The sequence below is a fragment of the Macrobrachium nipponense genome, chromosome 15 (genome assembly GCF_015104395.2).
Source record: "Macrobrachium nipponense isolate FS-2020 chromosome 15, ASM1510439v2, whole genome shotgun sequence".
Taxonomy (NCBI): domain Eukaryota; kingdom Metazoa; phylum Arthropoda; class Malacostraca; order Decapoda; family Palaemonidae; genus Macrobrachium; species Macrobrachium nipponense.
Genome location: NC_087208.1, coordinates 67,762,953 through 67,787,216, shown reverse-complemented (window position 1 = coordinate 67,787,216; position 24,264 = coordinate 67,762,953). Strand labels below are relative to the sequence as shown.

Below are 24,264 nucleotides of genomic sequence, written 5' to 3'. Positions count from 1 at the left end.
CCAAGGACACACTGATGTCTGACATATGAATGAAAACAATGGATTTCCTCAGTCTCTCCCTTGACAGCATACCCAACAGCACTTGCTTTCAGAAGAAAGGTTCCCTATCTTTTTTTTATGTAAACGCGAGTGACAATCCCAGTCAGTCGGTATGGGCAATATTACGCCTTAGTTAATAACAACCATAACTGATGTATTAATCGTGACTTTCATAAAATGAATCCATTGTTATTATTATCATAGGCCTAATTGGTGAAGCACAGGAGAGACGTGAGAGGCAGCATTTCTCAAAGGCCCCTCTGCGTCACGCGGCGCTAGAGGCGTATGATTATCTCCATTTGTACTCCTTATGCAAAAGAGGTCAATATCTAAATAATGGACGATGTTACGTGCTCACTGGCACATGCTTGCTCTCCTTGTTTATATACACTGACTGGAAGTCTTTGAATCGAGAGAGAGAGAGAGAGAGAGAGAGAGAGAGAGAGAGAGAGAGAGAGAGAGAGAGAGCTTTTGTAAATATTGTGCTTTATATACTGGGCAGCGTTATTTGACTGAAATCAACTTTCTGAGAAACCTGTACTTGCCTCAAAGTAACGTTTTGTTCTACTTGTCATGAAGCAGTGGTGAGTTTTCAACTGTACAACAAAATACAGTGAAGGTCTTTTAGACTGACATGGCAAGGCTGTGGAAAATAATTTTCATTAATATCTAGCTTGCTTGTGAATATATAACAGACTGAGCCGTTTTCCGTTAGTTTCCTCAAACGCCAATATAGGCCACACTGACGTTCACAGAATCGGACAAGTTGTGACGTCAAGGCATTCGCGGGGCGCACCGAGTCACCTTGAGGAGATCTGCGATGAGCAGATGTAGCATTTGTAGACTGGCAGTGAAACGACCAACAAGAGACGGCTGGCTACTGTGTGGATTTGTTTGAATTAACGTACACGATTTTATGAACCAACCGTCAGCAGTTACCTGTATCATAATATTGAAGTCTGTGTGCGCTGAGTGGGCGTTAAACGTTGGCGGGCATGTGAAACGTTGCAGAAAAACTCGTTTGCTCAAGACTAGTATATAACATTTCAATCCTCGCATATTAACCATTTCCGAAATGCTCAAGTTCTATCAAGGTCCTGTGTGGTGTGCAAGGCAGAGGGAAATGCTGCCTCTCATCGTTCGTTGTAAATCTGCAAAGGCTCTGACTAGCATGCGATCTGGAACAGCAACACTTCATTTTAGTTCCCGAGCCGGTGATGCCTTGGGAAACCCCAAAGATTTGGGAAAAGCAGCGGCAAAGCCCTTCAGAGATATACCTGGACCAAAGTCTCTGCCACTAGTTGGAACTTTGTATCTCTATCTTCCCTTTATCGGTATGTTGTCTCAAAATTATGTTATATTCATTTATTCAACTTTGTCTTCATTATTAATTGTGCTAATGTTTCTATGCCGTCAAAATCAAGGCAATATGAGGTCTGGTCGAGAAGGCTAGTAACTCCTGGGCCAAGTTACTGCTTTCGTTCTTGCATAATTATAGCATATATAATATATATATATATATATATATATATATATATATATATACATACATATATATATATATATATAATATATACATATATATATATATATATATATATCATATATATACACACATATATAATATATATATATATATATATATATAATATATACACACATATATATATATATACACACATATATATATATTATATATATATATATATATATATGTATAAAACATATATATGTATGTATGTATATATATACATATATATGTAATATATATATACATATATATGTAATATATAGATATACATATATATGTATATATATATATATAATATATATATATATACATATATATGTATATATATATATAATACGTATATATATATATATATATACATATATATGTATATATGTATATACCATATATGTATATATATATGTAATATATATATATACATATATATAATATACATACATATAGGAACCAGGGGGGGGGGGGGGGGGGGGGGGAACTTCGCACCGAATTGGACGCCGACAAGCATATGAGTAGCCTTAATTATACTACTTTTTATACAAAAGGTTCATTCGCATTTATTTTACTATTGCCGGCTATTATTATTGAATAACATTTAACAAAATACGCCTTACGAAAAATGAACAGGATATTATCCCATGGACCCAATAAAAAATTTAATAGTTTTAAAAATGTGGGTTTTCCCGTTGTTCTGCCTGCATAAAGCCACCAGTTGCCTTAAGCGCTCTATTGTCTGCATGCATGCTTGTGCTTCTGCTATTCAATGTCACCTATGCTTGAGCGACTGTATCAAAGGAACAATCTGCTACCTCTACCTGGGTGGGAGGAGGAGGAGACAGCGACTGCATCAACGCAAGTCTGATTTAACTACCTTGTCACCCTAAGTAATTAGCTAATTAACATTCACAGAAAACACTGATATATAATTACTAAATACACCTATCGCGTTACGCTACGTAAAGCTCTCATATTATATCATGGCCCTTACATAGTGCAACTAAAACTATACTTCTTAAAATTACCGTTTATCCTCCCTGGTATTAATTCCTTCGCAACTGCAAATTTCTGTTCCTCAGAAGTAGCTCAAGTTGCAGCCTTTGCTGGGAACTACTGAACTCCAACGTGAGTTCCAGATTCTTCCGTTCTGATAATTCAAAGCGGGTTTTCATTGGCAGCATTTTCATATATGAATTCTTAAATTTATTAAAATTCAGATGTGAGCAATACTTTATTTTTTTTAATTGTCACCAGGTTTCACTTTTGTATAGATAGACTAGCTGACCAACCCTGCGCTGCTGAATGACAACAGATAAACTTTCTCTCCCTCACTCGTTCCCTCTTTCTCCTCTCTAACACCTATACTCTCTATTTCCTCTCTCTCTCTCTTTTCCCCTCCTAACAACCCCTCTCCTCTCTCTTTCCACTCTTTCTAATACCCCGTCTTCTCTCTCTTTCCCTTTCTTGTTAAGATAGTGGTTTAAGTAAAGATAAGCTTATCTTTACTTGCTCAAATTAGGGAGTGCTAAAGTAGTCTTATTTTTTTAAAACCTGGCAGACTTGCAGTCCGCTGTTTGTCAATGATTGGAAGGATGAATGTCCTGTGTCGGTATCTGTTTTGTTTCCACACGGTTTCAGAATTGTGATGATATGGCCATGTAGCGAGTTAAGAGCAACGTTATTTAATGCTATGTAAATAAGTTTTAATCAACGCAAGTATTAATTATTTAACATATCGAATTCTCACGTATACTTGTTATGAAACACTAACCGAAGCCGCACACTAGAAATATGTTTCAAACGTTTGAACTTTAATTATTAATTTCTAGCCAGACACTTAGCGCACTCATACCAGTAGTGTTTTGGAAATAACCAAAACACATTTATTGTACATTGCTGATGGTTCTGTAACGCCTAAGAACAATAAACTATCGTAGAAATTTAGGTAACCTTTCCGGAAAAGTTGAGATGGAGGTCCGGGGGAGAGCAGGGTAATAATTCTAGGCAATAACTCCGCACGGAGTGCAAGGAACGTTGCCGCGAGTACGACAACCACTAGGGATTTGGGGGTCAAATGTATTTCGCGGTATTTAGTACTGACCCCTGGGGGCTAATAACAGTTCACCCCCCAAAAATAATGGTAAATTCATAATAAGCAACCAAATACTATTAGAAACTGTAATTTCCAAAGAAATACCAGACGCGGAGTTATTACCTAGATTTACCGAAAACAGCCATAGACAAGTGGTAGTGCTCTCAGCGGGAGGTTCAAATCTGGGTTGTGGAGCTCTTGTTTTCTTAAGTTAATCGGTAAGATGTTTCATAAATGCATAGCAGCTCTTAACACATAACCTGTCAAGACAGGCAAGATAGTAAAAAAGTCTATTTTCCCTTCCTGGGCAAGGGCGAACGAAATATACCGTCGGAAGATTTAATCTGCTCAGATTAGATATGATAGACAGTTCCCTCTGAAATTTGAGTTCATGTCTTTGCCTAGTGTTTGGAGTTCATGTACTTATGCTTTGATCTGTATCGTCTCTTGTGGCCATGGCTGAAATAGGTGAGAGATAATAAGGCAAATGCCCGATAGCCGATTATAAGCTGGAAATTTTTGGTTATAAGCGACGTGTATACAGACGTTGCATAATTTAACTCGATGACCGTATTTTCACAATTCTGAAACAGTGAGAAAGTAAAACTAATGGATTCGGACAAAAGGACATTCATCCAATCAAGAGACAAAGCAGCTAAGTGAAAGTTTGCTAGGTAAAAAAAAAAAAATAAGACTATACACTTAGTTTTTTCAATATTTCCTCGTTAAACCAACCGTTGCTGGTTTTCTCTTTTGATTGTTAAAAACTATTTCTTGTCATATTTTTATTGTTGTAAAAGTGCTTATTTTAGGAAAAGGCGTAAGTCACGGGAGTCAACATTTTACCGTTTATTAAGAATATATATATTTTATTGACGTAGTCTCCAAACACTGAACGTTCTCTATATGAACGAATTATTAAAGTATTGTTGGTAGAAGACCCGCTTTCTGCAATTAACTGGATGAAGCAGCAGAATATTTTGAGAAAACAACTGAAGTGCTCTAATTTTCAATTTTTAATTAGACTAAACGTTCTGCTTCCTCCATTCGAGATAAATAAGTTAAGAAGTGCCATGTTCAAGGAAGTAGTGAATATAAGCACTGCGAATCAATTTGTAAAGATGCAGATTGTATTTATCGCTTAAATTTTTTTGAAAAAATGGATAGAGGGTACCTTTTACTAGTGTCATGAATTGAATGTACTGCAGACCACACAGTTATTGAATGTTTTAAAAGTAAATGTTTTTGATATGCTAGTTTCTTTCATTTGAGAGAAACATTTTGAAAAGAAAACTTATCAAGCTTGGTGGGTCAGGGATAGCAGTCAACGAGTCTTGCTTGAGCTATAAACAAACTCACCATAAGGGGCGTGCTCCTCAGGATTCTTTGTGGGTATTTGGGACTGTTGATCCATTTCATCAGCTTGTGGTTACATGGAGATAGTCGACTCGCGCAATGCTGAAACATTAGCGACAATCGGAAAAGTATTGATGCTAGGAACAACTTTTCAGTGGCCAGTGGAAAGCGTACTGCATCATTCAAAGGGACCTGGGATTTGCTCATCATAATACAGTTAATCACTCCTTAATTTTTGTTGACACAAACAGCTGAGAGTTCCTGGAAGACAGGTGTTTAGACATAAACAGCTGAGAGTTAGTGGAATAAACCCAAAATGCGAATAAAACGGATGACTTGATGTCGAGTAGAATTTTTAAACTCGTGCATGAAATAAACTCTTGCATGAATTTGTGTGGAAAGAAAGAATCCAAAAGACAGTTTCATAGATTCTGTGGAACGATCGCAGTTCAATAGTTTGGATTAAATTCTTTTTCTTTTTTATGTATTCAACAATTATACACGTCAATTTCATATGTTTTAACTGTGAATTTCAAATATAACTTGAGATTACTCAAGTATTGATGTTAGTCGTTTGTCATAATTGACACTATCATTTAAATCTATATTTTTCTTGGGTCATTATTAAAATTCTTAAACAATATAATGCGTTTACAGTTAAAAACAATATTTCGGGAGGGCTTAACTACGTATACTTATTACCATACGGGAGTGCTTATGTTTACAAGGTCATATTAAGGAGTGCTTTCCTATACTAGCCACTGTGAGAGTGTTTATCCTTATTTTATTTAATAGTTGCTTCAATTATATTGCCCAGCATTTTTGACTTTCTATATTTAACTCCCTTCTTACTCCAATTCCTATCGGGGCTGAACTTGGATTTAAAAGGCATCGGGAGCGTTACTGTGCAGTTCAGCGTCCTCGAAAACTATATATGGGTTAAGCGTTAGTTTGTTGTTTTCGGTTATTTTTACATGTCGCCCCCTTCCTACCCCCACCCCATTTGGTGCTAGAATTGTCTGACACGGTCCCCCTTTTCCTTTTTCAGATAGGTCATATGTATACCAAAATGAGATTATGATAAACTCGCAGTTTTAGTTACCGAGTTTCTGTGCAGAACCAGCCTTTTGGTGCTAGTGATGGCTTATCCCCACTGTATTCTTTTCAAAATAGTCCGTTGTATGTATACTTAGTTTGATTGAAATTGCTCAATACAATTCAGTTATGTTGGAAAACACACACACACACACTATATATATATATATATATATATATATATATATATATATATATATCTATATATATATATATTATATATATATTATAATATATATTATATATAAAATGATGGGTTTCAGGGGCAGACTGACTTTGAAGATGGGATCAACACGATCTTTAGAGCATTTTGTGGATTTTATTTCTCCATGGTTATGCACATCATTGCAAAACTTTTTTGATTGTTGTTAGGATACCTTCTTGATGATTTTGAAAAGTGTACGACATACTCCCATCAATTAGAAACGACCTTCTTTTATAAGTAGTTTGTTTTAATGTGTAAATATTTCATTTTCATATGCTTTTATGTAACTTTGACTACTGTCTGGGTCAAAACTAGTAACTCAATTTTGAACCTGTTCCCTTTGTCCGATGGACTCGAGACTGCATGGTTACTCAATTTCAGTAGCAATACAACCTTACATGATCAGTAGGTCCAGTGACCTCGAATGCCCCTACAGTGACCTCTCCTAGGTTCTTAGGATTTGTGTGAAGTGAATAACACTCCGAATTCTTCAAATCTTCTTTGGCTCGACAGGATATCACGTTCAATTTCATTAGCTACAAGTATAAATGTTAAAATTTCTGTCAAAACTAGAGTATATAGTAAAAAAATATAAGCATTTTAAAACATGCTTTTTTAAAATGCACTGAAAAGTTTAAAGCAATTTTTTGAGACGGCAGAATTTTCTTACAACTAATCATGACTACAAAAATAAAAGCGTGGGTGCCAAACATGGAAGGTAATGCTACAAGAAAAAATATATTTTTATTTCCTGTAGCATTTCCTTCTATGTTTGGAGCCCACGCTTTCATTTTTGTAAACATAGTTTTAATTGTAAGAATCCTGCTTTCACAAAAAATAATTTTTTTACTTTTTAGTGCATTGTCATAAGTTTAATTTTTTTACATTCACTTTTACCTGATGTTTTTTCCTGTTCAGGTGTGAAGTAACTAAATATTTTGAGAGAGAGAGAGAGAGAGAGAGAGAGAGAGAGAGAGAGAGAGAGAGAGAGAGAGAGAGAGAGAGAGAGAGAGAGAGAGAGAGAATTTCTACTGCATATGAAAAATCTTAATTGGCGTTAATTGGTACCAGAAATAAGATAAAAATCTTCATCATAACTGTAGTTGGGTCACTTTTCCATTTTACCAATACAAATTTTTTATTACATTTTAGAAGACCTAATGTTGCCAAGAGATACACAGGTCGCCAAATGACTTCATAGGTCCCAGCTCTTGGTCTAAATTTTATATTCTACTCTATTCTACTCTTTCTATTGCTAGAACGCTGTGCAGTTTATGGTGTGTCTTTTGGCTGTATACAATTATTGAAAACCTTATAAACATAAAACGGTGAACATGTTTCACACACACATGCCCTCGACCTCACTGGCATTGCTATGCTAATATAGTAGATTGTGATCTTTCGAAATACCATTTCAATACGCAAAAATAGGCACCTATAGTGGATTCACATCAATCGTGCATTTGATGTAGGCCCGTCCCTTACGACGCTGCTGATTGGCTGTTGATAAGCCAATCACAGGGCTGGAAACTCGAGAGAGTGAGTTCACATGGGCAGGATATGCGTTCCACCTCTCCCGAGGTATACGTTTGAAAGATTTATCCCTCAGGAGAAGAGGAACACACATCCTACCTAGGTGAACTCTCGAGAGAGACAGTTTCCAGTCCATTGATTGGCTTAATAACTGCTAATCAGGAGCGTCGTAAGGGACTAAGGGACGGGCCTAGACATCAAATGCACGGTTGGTGTGAATCTATAGTAATTGCATATCTATAGTAAATTTGACTCTGTGGATATTAAACAACTCTTCACCTCCAGGTAAATACTCATTTGGTCGACTGCATCACACCGGTCTCAAGAAACTAAGGGAATTTGGTCCCATTGTCCGCGAAGAGCTGATCAGCAATGTGAATCTTCTTCTGTTATTTGATCCTCGGGACATCGAGACGATGTATGCGACGGAGGGACGATACCCAATGAGACGCTCCCATGTCGCCCTCGAGAAATACAGGCTTGATCGACCCGAGATGTACAACTCTGGCGGGCTTCTGCCAACGTAAGTTTTCTCTAAATATTATGTTCGAGGTGACTAGCATTACAGGTTCATGGTACAACTCTGGTGGCCTTCTGCTAACGCAAGTTCCCCTAAATATTAAGTCGGTCTTATGCCAGCAGGCGCACTAAATAATGGTTCTGTAGTGAATAAGAGGCCTGGCGTGGGCGCTTTTCATACCAACTGTGAGACTATCTTTAATTAATCTTATCCAATCTCCAGCATTCAAAATTTACCTCTTGTCTCCTTCCTCTCATCAACATAGGCTACAGCAAGTTATTTTCCAATGTAAAAAGCAAAGGGACAGGGAAATTAAAGCCTTTAACTAGCCCAGGCCCGAAAAAAGACCAGCCACTAGAGAACTGAAAGACATGAATTTTTTCATCTAAATTTTTAATCTCTGAAGCCCTCATCTTCCAGGATGATACTGGAAGCACATTTGCTCCTTTTCTTCATCAGCACTTTGAATTTTTCCTCTAACAACAAACATATATTTATCTACTGCATTTTTTCCCAAAATATCTGCTGCATACATAAAAGCCTATGTTGGATTTGATGGCTCTGTTTACTAGATACTTAACTTTAGTGGGATGCATAATTATTTAAATTCTCCCAAAGATCATTGTCAATTCTAAGAGTAAGTCAATATTCTTTTCTTTGAGGTTCAGGAAAGAAATTGTTCTCTCCCCGACTCCAGAGAAAAATAATGTTACAGACTTCAACAAGTAGGGAACTCGGTTACTTTTCCACTTTATAACTTCTACAATAAAAATCTTTGTTATATACAAAATAGACTTAGAGATAAATGAATATACATTTGTGTCGGTGAATGTGTCCGTGTGTGTTTATCCTTTCTTTGTGACGCGTAATGTAATTTTCCAGAAATGGACCTGAATGGTGGAAATTACGGAGCCCAGCCCAGAAAGTTTTGAGCAGGCCACAGAGCGTCCTCAGCCGCCTTCCAGTTGTCAGTGAGGTAAAGTTGGAGTGGTAGCCAATTGCTCTTTTCAGTTATGATTGATGATGCTCTCAAGGGATTTTTCTCTTGCTATTTTCATTTAGCAATTGTTGTTTTTACCAAGGGATTCCATTTTTATTATGGAATCAATTTGTTTTTTAATCAACCTATTTAAGTCTTCTCGTTTCTGAAGCTTCTCTTGTTTTTCAACCTTTTACTGCATAATGGGAAACTTACCAACTCGATGGAAGTTTGGGTTTGTTCAATAAAAAAAAATTAATTACAATAATAACTCTTGAATCACGGGTGAAATCCTTGCACTAAACCACACAAAGCATTTGCTGCTTCATACCTCTTACACAGGAGGCCCATTATTAATGCATTATATGCACCCGCGATGTAGTACTATCACATTACCCAGTAAACTTTTCCTCTCCATAATTCTTTCCCATTTAGAATAACGAATAGCCTTTTGAAGCTGAATATTCCAACACCAGACCCTCTCATATCACATTCAACTAAAACTTAATGCCTACGCCCTCCTTAGCCTACAAAATGAACGATCCTTATATTAAAGTCATCTGCACAACAACCATTCCTTGTTTTCTAAACTCGGCAAAGCCAAGGTTCACTCGCCTAGTATTTTTCTCTCACTATCACGTTTTCAATATGTACCTAATGTACTTCTCACCATTCTTTCTCCTGTCATACTCATTTTCCACCATAAACAATCCATGTGTGGTGTGTGTACAACACTTACTACTTGCTTGCAACTCCAAGGCATTTCATTCTTTGGGTGCAACAGGATAGATAATGAGAATCTCTGTTGTGCCATATAAAACCATGATAACTTTTTAATGTATAGATAACACCGTAAAGCACAACCTTACCCTTTCAATTGTTACAGATTTCTCCATATTCTATTCGTCTCAGGTTGCCCAAGATTTCGTTGATTTGGTTGCTATCTTACGTGATCCAGTAACAGGTTTCATCCCAAATTTCCTTGATCTTGAAAAAAGGCTTTTTCTAGAATGTGAGTAACTTCATATTTTTTTATATTCAAATATTTTAGGTTTTATTTATGTACAGGTGGGGAATCCAGAAAGGCTTGGTAAAGGCGAAAGATTGGTTGTGCTGGGTGATGTGAATGGAAAGGTCAGTTAGAGCAGAGAAATGGTGTACATGGTGAATGCGGAGTTCCCGGAGTGAGAGCGAATTGAGTGCCTGTCTTTATAAAATGTGTTCTGCTAAGCTTTATCCACTGGGAATGCATGATTTCAGAAAGAAGAACTTTGCAAGTACGTATTCGTGTGAAAGAGAAAATGACAACGAAATCAGTTAGTCACACCGTGTGTTAATATTTACAAGGTGAAAAAGTAAGCTAACAGGTACGATGATGAGGAGTAGCTGTCTCTTTTAATTCTTTCTTGCCGTCCTTGAAACAACAGTGAAAATAAAAGGTAGAACATAAAAACAAAGGGTCAGAATATATTGCATGAAAAGTGTTTAGTGTCATCCAGTAGCAGCAATCTACTCACATTTACGATATCCTATAACAAAAGCGAGAAAATGATAACCAGCACGATGATACTTTACAAAAGTATCCAGCAACTAACTCTTAAATGGCCACAAAATACTAAAAACAATTCCTCTTCAGTAACTATGGCAGCAACACTGGATGTCAGACTTGGCTGCATCGACAAAGTCAATCCACATAATATAAGTGAAGAGGCAATGAGCCTAATAAAAGCCTCCGACGATTCCAATTCCACCATCTTCAGTACGGACAATGGACTCCATCTCTGGAAAGTCTTCAATACACCAACTTATAAGAAGTTAACAAATGGACAAGATACCATTTACAGGTAGGCTTCCAAAACAACTGAATTTTATATATGTATGTATGTATTTAGAGATCACACACACACGTGCTTACTTTTGTGATTTTATAGTATTATGGAAGCCATGCGTGAACTCTCCCACACATACTTATGTATGTATATATATATATATATATATATATATATATAAATATATATATATATATATATATAGTATATATATATATAATATATATATATATATATATATATATATACACACATATATATATAATGTGTGTGTGTGTGTGTGTTAGAATAGGCTCTTAAGTTTTTACTTCCTATTCTGATTGTTTAACTGATGTTTTTGGCTTAAAACTTTATCCACCATTCACCTGGTCAGTACATAAATGATCCTAGGATTTAATGTCCAGTGACTGAAGCATTCCAGCTCACTATCAAAATCAAACTCAGTGTGTTTATAAGCACATGCACGTTTCCTTTCGCGACATGCTTGTTTTCCGTTTGGATTGATTAGCGTGTAAGTGGTGTTTGTAAGCACATGCCAGTTTCCTTTCACTAATGGCTTGTTACCCATTTTGACAGAATAGCGTATAAGTATGTAGACGCCAAAGATAATGAACTGAAAAGCCGACCTGAGGATAACCCAACTACAGTTTTGGAATATTTCCTCCTCCGAAGTGGTCTCGATAAGAAAGACATCATTAGTGTATTCTGCGACACCTTATTGGCTGGGATTGACACGGTAAGGGCAAGGATGAAATCTTTCATTTTCGCTTTCTTCTTAAAAATGTGCACCAGCCAGAGAATAGTGTTTTGACCTGCATTGTATTGACAAAAATTTTTTCAAGTCCGCTAATATAGTTGACATTATTTCCTTGTATTTTTTTTGTTTTTGTTTATCAATCGGTTACATTTAATTTTGGGGTCCTTGACCTTTGATAGTGCTATACCAATTTACAGATAAAAGTTAAAGCCATATGGAATTATTATTGAACAGAACAAGCTAGTTGCTTCCCTTGTGTTTAAAAACTATTCTATGCATTCTGAATGTAATTAGCTAAAAAAAAAAAAAAGTTGCAGTTTATGAAGTACCGTTTCCAGAGATGCTTTCATCGTCAGCATCGCCAACAGAGCTAAGTGAGGTAGAGCAATTGTGAAATTCCAACAGTCTTGTCTTTCTTTCACTACCTTCCTCAATTCTCCACTGTTCCCTTCTAGTTCTCATCCAGTAGATATGGGGGCTCTTGTTTGTTTGTCTGGTGTTTTTACGTTGCGTGGAACCAGTGGTTATTCAGCAACGGGACCAACGGTTTTACATGACTTCCGAACCACGTCGAGAGTGAACTTCTATCACCAGAAATGCATATCTCGGACCCCTCAATAGAATGCCCGAGAATCTAACTCGCGACCACCGAGGTGGCAGGCCAAGGACCATACCGATCATGCCACTGAGGCGCATATGGCGTATCTTGAATCTTCTGGTGCTCACAAGAGACAAGCAGACACTATAATCTCATACTTTTCACAAACTATTCTCCCAGGTGTTGTGCAAAGGATGTGTAAAACTCTTCTCCATTTCCCTTTTCATGGTTATTTCGTATATTTAAAGAACTTATGCATTTTCACTAATGGTATCATTTCTAACTATCCTGTCATCTGACTATTAATAACCTTAAAAAGCTTCATTTTCAAATCAACAAAATCTTAAAATCTTTTCGCCGGGTTTCCATCTCATACAGAGATTTAGGTCCGTATAGCATTACAGTTCTTACTAGACCTGTGTATCATATTACTTTTAAATGCAACTTCAATAATTTCTTCACAAAACTTTATCAAGCCTCCCCGTGGATTGGTTTGTCCTTACAGGCTTTCACTAAATTCCAAAACAAGGGAACCTAAATACCTGAAAGATTCAACTTTTGTGAGCCTTTCTCCATTTAATGTCATTTCATCCCTTTATGCATGCTCTGTCCTCATTTCTATTGTTTTTCTTAGATTTGTCTGAATCCAATCAAGCGAGCTTTGTAAGTCCATTGGCTTTTTACCGATTAACGATGGATCATTCACACATTCTGTGTGTGTCAACTCTACCGTTCATACATTCTTCTAAATCTCCGATAACCGTTTTCACTGTATAATACCCAAGAGAATGGCAAACAGTCAAGGTGAAATAATAGTCCCTTGTAGCACTCATCGTTTACTGCAAATTCCATCGACAAGAAGCAACAGCATTAAGTAAGCATCTTTGCTCATGGATAATTTCAATAAACTTTACATAATTAACAGGAAAGCCATAGTGATGCAAGACCTTCCATAATATTATTAATTAATATTCAGATGAACCCTATTGATGTGGAACAATCCCACAGAGGCAGCTGACTTGAAATTTAAGTTCCCAAAGAATATGACTTTCATTAGAAAGAAGTATCAAAAGGTAATGGAAAATAAAGAAGGAAGTTAGTCTGTGGATACTGTCAACTGTCTTCCCATGAAAGGAAGAAAAAATCAGAACAGATTCTTAAATTTCGTACACTGCTGTACAATTTGTCTAACACAAATATTTGCTCTGTGCAACGTATCCCATTTTCAGAATCTGTTAATCTCCGAGCTTTTCTTCAGTTTCTTTCTCCTGAGTTTCAGCCGTGACTTGCAGTTCCCAACTATCAGGTTTTATTTCCAAACTCCATACACTGCAAAATAATTTCGTTCTTAAATGAGGCATCATTTTAGTTTCAACTAAAATCATTACTGCAGTGATTCCATCACAACCTAGTTTTTCCCATCCTGTAAGCTTCATCATTATTAAGTGAATTTGATTCCACTTCAAGGGTACATTCGAATCTGTCAGCTTCTGGTATATTAATCATATTATCCCCTTATCTCGGTTTGATCTTAGTTCAACATCAATATCTTGAGTAGTTGGAGTATTTTACTTCTCATTCTTCATTCTCTCTGAAATTGATCTATATGGACCTTATACTTTTATGTATTCTTTATTATTGTACCCAAGAATTTCGTCTGGTTGCCCCACATTCCAATTTTTCTTCCACACCAGACACAAACGCATTCTTGACGCCAAAACAGTCGCCAATGATAGCCTGCTCCTTCACAAGCATGATTTTCTAAAACTGCAAGTCTACTTCGATTTCCAGTTGTAAACGCCCCTCGTTGTCCATCTGCAAGAAAGTTTACTGTATCTGTCCTAAATACTCTGTCAACTTTTCAGTTGGCGCTCTTATCTTAGAGTTTGTGTTGCAATGACAAGCTGACATTTGCTGCCAACATCAGCTTCCCTGGATCTCCGTGAACTACTGTGTTCATTTTCCCTCTCGATCACCAACTTATTTCGTCTGTTTGGTTTCTCGGATTACCATTTCGTAAGAGTACCTTAATTACTCTGGCATACCTTTTTTTATCCATATAAAATTTACATAATTTCATTTTTCATATAAAATTTAATTTAAATTAATTTTTCATATAAAATTTACATCAAAAATAAAATTTACATCAAAATAAAGTACATGTCAAGTTAAAATATGCAGAGCCAAAATGAAAAACGAATATTTCGTCTGTTGGATATATTTCTTCCAGTACTTAATTTCCATCAACTTTTTTTTTTAGTTGAGCAAAGCAACCTGTCATGTCACTTCAAACAGAAAACATGGTCTGCATATATCTTTCTCTTATGCAATTCATTCTTCTCTGTATTCCTATTGACCCTTTCTTTGAAGTAGGCGCCCTTCTGCCACTGATCTGCTGAGCTAACTTGAAATTATAAAACAAACTGTTCTGCGCAAAGGTGAGATGATGGCAGCACGGTTATGATCTTGCAACTTTTAAGGGAGTTGGTCACTTTTGGTGTGTAGAAAAAAGGGCTGTTGCAGGATTAACGTGTTCTTAAGCTTGGACATCATACATAATACGAATTTGTGGTTTTGATGTTACTTTTGTATGAAATACAATCCTTACAGCTGACATAATTGGTCAATGTATGCTATCATTAATAATGTCAATTCAAATCATTTCAGGGAAGCGTCACCCTTTCCTTTGCCTTATATAATTTGGCAACAAATCCAGAAAAACAAGAACTGCTGGCTCAAGAGGCCCGAGATCTCCTCTCTCAGTCGGATGGAAAGGTAAGTTTAATTTATGCTGCCATTGGTGTGATACCATTATTGTTATTTGTTAACGGGAAATACAGTCTTCCTTTTGAAAATGATCAAAATTGCATGTGCTAAAACATTTATACCAAACTTTTCTCATTTTCATGCCTCTGTTTAGGCTGTCAATTGTTGGTTAGTTTCGATTAAGCTGGCTTATAAAAAATACAGGCTCCTGCCTATAGGTTACCCAGAAGTGCAGTAAGGCGTTCAAGGGGAATGAGATGCCTAGTGTGAGCAATTACGTGAAACCAACTAACCAAGACTTATCTGGCTATAAAACACATCTAACAAAGACCTACCTAGCTATTAAACAATAATTCATCCTTCAGAGGAGTCTATTGCGTCTTCTTACATAAACTTCGTTTCCTTAAATCTTGTGCTAGTTTGGGGTATCAGGTTTGGGGTATCAGGTTACCCGTCCCAGCAGCCTCTTCTTTAAAATTAATAAAAAATTATATCCTTAAAAATTCTCTCCTTTTATCATGGTAAGGGGAACATCCATGTATATAACCCGGCCTCTTATTCGTATATAATCCTCGAATTTGAAACTTCTTCCACAAGTGCCGATATGACAAAACATCAAAGCAGCCTCATAAAAAAAACTGCAAATTTAACAAGGAATTGTTGTCAACAGGTAACGAAAGTCGTCCTAGCACAGGCAAGGTACTTGAAAGCCGTCGTGAAGGAAAGCAGCAGACTCTATCCAATATCTATAGGCGTTGGAAGGATTGCTGCTGAAGAAACCGTTATTAGGGGCTATAACATCCCAAAAGGCGTAAGTTGGAAACAAATGGAGGGAAAGGGAAGGGGAGTGAAGCAACGGCAGTCACCTGCAGTAGGGTGTTTAGAAGCGGCACTGGTGGGAAAACCAAGAGCTTCGCAAGGATGCTTTTGTGGTCAATTTAAGTTAGGTTATGATACTAACTTTAATATTGCGTGACCTGCCGCTGTGTATTTGTTCCCAATGTTCTTTGGACAGAAGCCTTTTTATGCTACGTCCTTTACAAATGACTGACTAAGAAAGAGACTTCTTTGTTAAAACCTTACCTTCCAATTTTATCATAATAAAGGGAGATTTTTTTTTTCTTCCACAAAAAAATATTTACAGCATGAGAATAACAACTTTCAAATATTTTCTAGTCATGTAATAAGAAACTGAGACAGTTTTAAAAAAAAGATAACCATCTTTAAAATTACAGACTGTAATTGTGACTCAAAATCAAGTATCGTGTCGCCTGCCTGAATATTTCGAAAACCCAAACGAGTTCCTGCCCGAGAGATGGTTCACAAAAGACGCCATCAATCCTTTCTTAGTTCTTCCGTTTGGACATGGTCCCCGAGCCTGTATTGGAAGAAGAATGGCTGAGCAAAATGTGTATGCAGCACTCATAATGGTAGGTTGTGATGGCGTGTGTATGTAAATGTAAGTGTGTATTATGATGTGTAATATATTATGTAATATATATATGTATATATATATGTATATATGTATGTATATATGTATAATATGTATATATATATATATGTATAGGTATATGTATATATATAGTATAATGTAATGGGTGTGCTGTGATATATATATATATTATATGTATATAATATCATATATATATATATATATATATATATATATATCTATATATAGAATATACTATTATTATTATATATAGATATACTGAGAGAGAGAGCACGCATGAACTTATTTCTAACATATGTATCTTGTGACTGTCACTATAGCTGGTTCACTTAAGGTAGATTCTAGGATGAGCCGTATGCTTACGAGACGTTTGTTTGGCGGCCGCTGATTGGCTTGCACCGGGAGGTAGGCAGCTCCCAGCCAATCAGCGCCCGCCAAACAAACGTCTCGTAGGCATAGGGCTCACCCAAGAATCTACCTTAAGTGAATCAGCTATAGTCTTTTCCCTCCTTGAAAGGTATTTGGCATTTCATTTCGGTGTATGTTTTTTTTCTTTATTTTTTTACCTTTTATAATATCAATTAATCGACTTTATTTTATATCTAATTTTTGTATGCTTCAGCATCATAATGAAGCTAGGCCTCGAAATGTTGTGAAATAAATAAGATGAAATGCTGCAATACTTCTCCTTCTGATGACCTTTGCTGTATATTCTGCCAATGGCCGGTGCTCTTTTTCTTTTTTAGAAGTTTATATTATGTTCTGCTAGCATAGGGCCAGCTAAATCTAACTAGAGCAAGTTGGAAGCAATATTTTCAAAATATCTATTACTGAAGTTATTACATACAGCTTCAGTATTTTGCACAGTCAGAATGCATCTCCAGAAATATCTCATTGATTTGATCTCCCCCAATACAAGTAATCTTTTATTTTTCTTCCAGATCGCAGCTAACTATAAGATTGGCTGGAAGGGCGGAAAACTGGACTGCTACTCCACTCACACTAATGAACCCGATTCTCCACTAGATTTCACATTTACTCCAAGAGACTAAAAATGATAAAAATGAGGGCGGGCAGAGAAAGAAAATTCCATACATTCTGAGAAAAGATGAAAACGCTCATTTGTTTTAATGATTACGTCAGAACCATTTGTACAAGAAAATGGCGTAAGATGAGTCTTTGGGTTAAAAAGAAATTCAGAAGTATTGCCAGACGACTACCCTGAGTTTTGAAGATAATCACAGGACAGGGCTTCTGGGACTAAATTTGTCTTATTGACAGGACCAGCGATGAAGATGTTTTGGCAAATGTAGTAGGGCAAGGGCACTCGGCTATCAACATCAGCTTTTGGGCATATGGATCTGATGTATTTGCTACGCAAAGGGCATTTAAAGCAAAAGCATTTTTCGGCTTTCAGTAGATAAGGAGTAGGGTCACCTATCGATCGATAAGGATCATAACAGTTTAGCAGTTAAATCAGTAAGGTGGGTGGTGTTCTCCTTACTGTTCACCTTGAAAACATTTTTAGATAAAAAAATTTGAATAAAAATTATAAAAGACTGACTGACTTACAAAATTCAAGCAGCTCTACACCATCCCATTCCAGCAAAACCACTCCACACAAGAGACAGAAGAAAACATGTAGTACCTGACGAGGAAGACTTCAAAACCTAAAGCTATTCTTTGAGAGAAAGTGTTCAGTACAACAGAGAAAGTGTTCTGTACAACTGTATTCTTTTAGAGGGAAAGTGTTCTGTGCAACATATTAAAAATCGATCGAACGCAGCTGATCTTGAAAATTTAAGTTATTGGAATAACCCAAAACTTATTTGAAACTGATAACGGTATGAGACAAAAAAACTAATTCTAAAGATTTAGCTAGATTGTTATTTTGGGACTGAAATGTCAAAGTGAGGCAACAACATATAATTCTGGAAAGTAAATTTATTTATATAATGAGTACTGTCTTTTCCCCTTCATAGCTCTCAAGGTTTTTAAAATCTCTGGGCACGTAGCTGTATTTTTTCTTTAATGTAATTTCTTTTCCTAATGGTAAAAAATATGCCACAAGGGCATTTACGTTAAACATCGAATTCACGCCCTCACATCGTTCTATATTTCGACGTTCTAATATTATTTGAGCTTTCTATCCTCTGCTCTGCAGGTGTTTCCTTTTAAGTGAATGGCTTTTGCGCACGAATGTTTGTGGATACATTTTGAATAACATGACAATTCTTTGGTATTATGAAAAAATAGTATTATGTTGAATATTTGCTTTCATATATTCAACATTTGTCAGCAATATATACATGACTAAGTATAATTTGAGCAATAGTCTGAGGGGCTACGGTTAACAGATAGACAAAGGTTGCAATTATTGGATGGACTTTCATAGGGTCTACATAAGGTAGACCGCAGTAAAAACTGGTTTACAGACTCATTGAGTTGCTCCCCTCCACGGAAATCTTTAGTAAAAGGCGAAAGATTTATGCGTTTTGAAGGGAAGCCAGAGCTACCTGACCACAGATCTTTCGCCGTTCTCATTCCGCGGACTGCTGACTACAAGTGACTAACGCTTAATACAAGAGGAGCATTGGTAACATTTTCTAGCGTTTTCATTTATCATTTATAATTATCGAGAATTTTACATGCACGTTTGATCTTTAAAAAAGTTTAATCATCGAAAAGAAGTGGATTCTGAATTTACACACTTATATTAGCAGAGTGTAGCATACCTCTGTGGTTGTACCTGATGAGGCACTCCTCCATTCAAAAAACTTTCAGTATAACTTTCAGTATATAATATAAAATTCCCGATATTGTCTTGATAATTGACAATCAAAGATTTAACCCTCAACATGTCGCCACAACTAAGGATCATTTCCTTATGTATTCTCGTTAACAGATCCATGCATAGTTTTGCGAAGAGACTAACAGATTCATCATACACCGTATCGCTTATTACAAACTGATTTAGAAAAAGCAGTGTGTGCATTTCCGGGGAATGTATTTAAACTACGTCACCCTCGAGAAAATAGAGCTTTTCGCTACACTGAAGATCCAGAAGCAGTCGAAAACACATGAAATTAACAATAACATCAGTTTTGGTCCCGTTTTCTTCCAGACGTTTTGTCCACGCCAAAACCAAAGAGCACCCTAACCTCTCTACTAAGCTCTCGGATGATCGGCTAGAGTAACGAGGTGCACACAAAGCCTCTATATCCCAAATACGAATTTATGTGACAATGAACTAGCGCCTGTGCTCGATATACTTAGTCTGCTGCATCAGTCTGATCAATCCAGCTCTGCCACTTCATGGAATTTTTCCAAAAAATTAGGGATAAATGAAAACTTGGCGGAGGAAGGGGGCGGCACTTATTAGTTAAATCTAAGGACTTTAGTGGGTTTTTTTTTCTATGAACTGTGGACTTTTTGAGAGGATAAAACCTATGGGAATTCTATTTTATTTGAAGATATTTCCATCAAATATCATTCAAAAGTAATATTTGTGGAAATTATAGTTAATTTTTAATAGCCATCCAAGTTTGATGGAGTTTATAATTCCCTTAACACCTCTACTGGTACAGCTTCAGAATGCCTTCCTGCAATTTCATTTTTCATGGAAAGAGGGACTCATGCTTGGTTCTCTAGAATTCCAAAGGCAAGAAATATTACGGTGGCTATAAAGTTCTGGAAAATAATGCACATCAAATGTTGCTTAGAGTAGCCACTACTACTATGAGATTCAGAGCCTTTGTCCTGGTGTTTTTTCTGAATAAATTTTTTTCCTGTGCATTTGACAAAGATATTACTTAGCCATAGTATATTTTCCATCCCTACCTAATTCTCGGCAGCATTTTTTTTACTTATATAATATAAGAGTAAAATAAAGCAGCCGAACCCAGTAGCGGAACACACTAATGTATGGGTTAAAAAATATACGTGATGTAAACATATGACGTCCCGACTACTCAAACAAGGCAATGATCACAAACGGCTGTCTCTGAAAATCTGAATGCATAATTTCGTACCAAGCTTGTCAAGGCTTCAAGAATGGTGGCTACGGTAGGTCATTGTCTCCGTGGTTGCAGACAGCTTGTGTGATTCGACTTGCACAATTGTTTAGAAGTGCGCAAGCCCGTGGCAAACCCTATGTAAGCTTAAACAGGTACATGAATATAATAGGGCCCTTTTTTGGTTAAGGAGTACACCCGGACAGCCAAGGCTATAAAGTTTTTGTCATTTGTTGACTTCCACAAGGTGCAAAAAGATAATTGTATATACTCTATAAAGCAATAGTTGTTGATTTCTTAGTAAAATATAACTTGCAGAACCACATTAAAACATGCTTTGCCCCCCCCCCCCCCCCAACAACAAAAAGTCACGGGTTATAACACATCACTTGAATGACCTCTATAAGTTCCAGTGCTTGGCTTGAAGTCTAAAATCTATAACCCAATCTAATCCTATGCAACTGTTTATTTATTACAATGATCGTCACTGTCATATTAGGAAAAATATCAGAGAAGTTACGACGAATGCCAAAGTTTATTTCACTTTGTAAATTGATTTTTAATTATACAATTTTTCAATGGAGAAATAGTGATAGAAAGTAATTTCTCGAATTACTTGTGGCATAAAGGATTCTAGCACTCAACCTCATGGCATAAATCCTATACACTACTACTACCACTACTACAAAGTGTAAACAAGTATTGGTATTATTTCATTGCTGCCAGAGGTTGACTTTTTCACGAACAGCCAATTATCCATCGAAGAGGAGGCAAGTTAATGACGTCATAAGTTACATCACTATATCTGAAAGACATTCCTCTGAGTTTACTGGCGATGTCTACAAAAAGTCTGTGTTAACGACTCTTAACTACCAGAATTATACAACTTAAGTAATACAGAATACAGTAAAAAAAATTGGGTATGGATGTAAGATACCCTGCGACAAAATGTCATCTTTGTCGGTTACGTTGATGAAATTCTATTCCGGAAAAACACCAGGACACTAACTGTGAAGCTCATAGTAAAAGATTAGCACCGCTGTAAAGGTAACTGTGGGCTAGTGAGGAACTTTAAATCCTTATTTTGCTGCCTGCTTCTACAAAACGTTTTCAACCATATACTTTTTAGGCAGTGGCAGGTAAAATATCAGAAAAAAAAATCAATTTTGGCTGGGGAAAAAAAAAAGTCACATTAATTTATGGTGGGAGAAATTTGCCAACCCGAAATGGCAATTTACACTCAACAATAATACCAATACCTATTTTGAATACTAACGGTGTAATTCGTATACAGTAAATTATTAATACACTTTCCAGTTGCAAATGTACACCCAGATATCCCTTTATTTACTTAAAACTTACACATAGCATAACTACCTAAAGCCCGGGACGCAGTGTTACCCTACGCAAACACCAAAGGTGGGTGGACAGATGGAAAAAAACAGTGTAGCTAGGAAAGATTAATGTGACTTTTTATTACCTGGGTTTCTTTTAAGCAATGTATTTTGGGGCGAAAAATATACGTTTTACTGTATATATGTTACCAAAATTTGGAATGTAATAGTTGAGGTCAACAAAATATTTCAGAGAATCCAATGTTACAAAGATTCCACACACTTATCACACGGTCTACCCGAGTCATGCAGACTGTTAAACTGTTCTGATGAGAAAAAGTTTGAGCTTAATATTCTTGGGTGCCTATTATGAACTGGATATTGGTACGGCTGTGAATTGCGCATGCACGAAACCTTGTTTACAGCCTCAGGCATATCAGTGACAGCAAGGAAATGGCGATCGAGCAACGTGAACCGTGTAATAATAAATGAGTTTTCGCTGAAAAAAATTGTTTTCAAGTTTCAACGAGCTGAAAAAGGCAATAGAAGTCTATGCAGAGTCAAACTTCCAGAAATTATATATCCGTAGGTCACAAACGATACAATTGGCCCTAAAAAGAGCTCCGAAGAGAGAGAAGATTCAAAGATTTGAGGTCTAGCTAGTAAAGTAGTGCAGCAGTCAGCATTGCGTCCAATATGGGAAACATGCCGTTTACCAGAGGATCACTTTGGTAGTTTTCCTTATCACCATGAATTCAGCAGAGCACGATTTCTGTGTACTTCTCCTTTTTGGAGCTCTTTTTAATTAAAAGGCCGATTTGATTGTTTGTGCCCTATGGATATACAATTTCTGGAAGCTATACTGTTCGTAGACGTCTTGCGCATTTTTCAGCTCGTTGAAACCTGAAAACATCTGGTTTTTGGTGAAAACTGATGTATTATTACACGGTTCATTAGAGATTCAAAGAAGATTAAATTTTGAAGTACACAGAGAGATTAGTTTAGTTTTATTTTTCATGTATATAGTCAAAATTTAAGTATGGTCAAGTATTACTGTAATTTTTTATATTTTCATTTACTGTCAAAATGTTTTGGTGCTTTGGTGATGACAGTATGGTGCTTCACTTTGACATTTTGAACTGAACGTGTTGGGCGAAACAATTCAGTTCGACTATAATTACTACTGTTGCTGATCCTCTAGTGCCGTACCTATGTATAGCTCTTAGCAACAGTGAATGGCAACAGCTGTATGATTAACAAACTGGTAAAGGATACGGCTAACCGCGCCCTACCTACAGCAAGTCAAGATCGCAATATGGCACCACTGACAGAATCTGATATACGCCAACCATGCTATGTTATATGTACGGCAGGAAGTCTGAGATTGACGTATGTGCAATTCACAGCCGTACCAATATCTATCGCGATCAGTATACGGCTGCCGTACTAATCTCCTGTGCCTAAATTTTCTAACTGGATATTGGTACGGCAACCGTATCCTGATTGAGATAGATATTGGTACGGCTGTGAATGGTGCATGCGTGAACCCTTGTTTACCGACTCAGTGACAGCAAGGAAATGGCGATCGAGCAATGTGAACCATGTAATAATAAATGAGTTTTCGCTGAAAGAAAAAAAAGTTTTCAAGTTTCAACGAGCTGAAAAAGGCAATACACGTCTATGAAGAGTCAAACTTCCAGAAATTGTATATCCATAGGTCACGAATGATCGAATCGGCCTTGAAAAGAGCTCAGAAGCGGAGATTCAAAGATTTGAGGCCTAGCTAGTAAAGTAGTGCAGCAGTCAGCAGTATGTCCAATATGGGAAACATGCTGTTAATATAGACCTGATTTGGATGATTACTTACGATTGATTAGGATGTTTACCAGAGGATCGACTTTGGTAATTTTCCTTGTCACCATGAATACAGCAGTGCACGATTTCTCTGTACTTCATATCTTTTTTAAATATCCTCATGGGAGCTCTTTCCTTGGCCGATCCGATCATTCGTGACCTATGGATATACAATTTCTGGAAGTTTAACTATTCGTAGACGTCTATTGCATTTTTCAGCTAGTTGAAACCTGATAACATCTGGTTTACGGCAAAAACTGATGTATTATTACACGGTTCAGAGGAGATAACAAAGAAGATTAAATTTTGAAGTACA

General features: G+C 36.6%; 2 protein-coding genes and 1 non-coding gene across 3 annotated transcripts in view; 2 read left to right on the top strand and 1 right to left on the bottom strand.

Moving 5' to 3' along the window:
* Positions 1 to 24,264, top strand: part of LOC135195037 (BLOC-1-related complex subunit 5-like) — a 579,421-nt gene that overhangs the window by 155,331 nt on the left and 399,826 nt on the right.
* LOC135195035 (cytochrome P450 302a1, mitochondrial-like) lies at positions 868 to 18,703 on the top strand. The gene is made up of 10 exons (XM_064221355.1): positions 868 to 1,373; positions 8,131 to 8,368; positions 9,248 to 9,341; positions 10,257 to 10,356; positions 10,981 to 11,188; positions 11,750 to 11,909; positions 15,196 to 15,303; positions 15,965 to 16,105; positions 16,530 to 16,724; positions 17,689 to 18,703. The coding sequence occupies exons 1-10, from the start codon at positions 1,115 to 1,117 to the stop codon at positions 17,797 to 17,799; spliced, it is 1,614 nt and encodes a 537-aa protein (XP_064077425.1). The 5' UTR covers positions 868 to 1,114; the 3' UTR covers positions 17,800 to 18,703.
* LOC135195114 (U5 spliceosomal RNA) lies at positions 19,142 to 19,262 on the bottom strand. Its single transcript, XR_010310080.1, has one exon. It is a non-coding gene; the product is annotated as a U5 spliceosomal RNA (small nuclear RNA).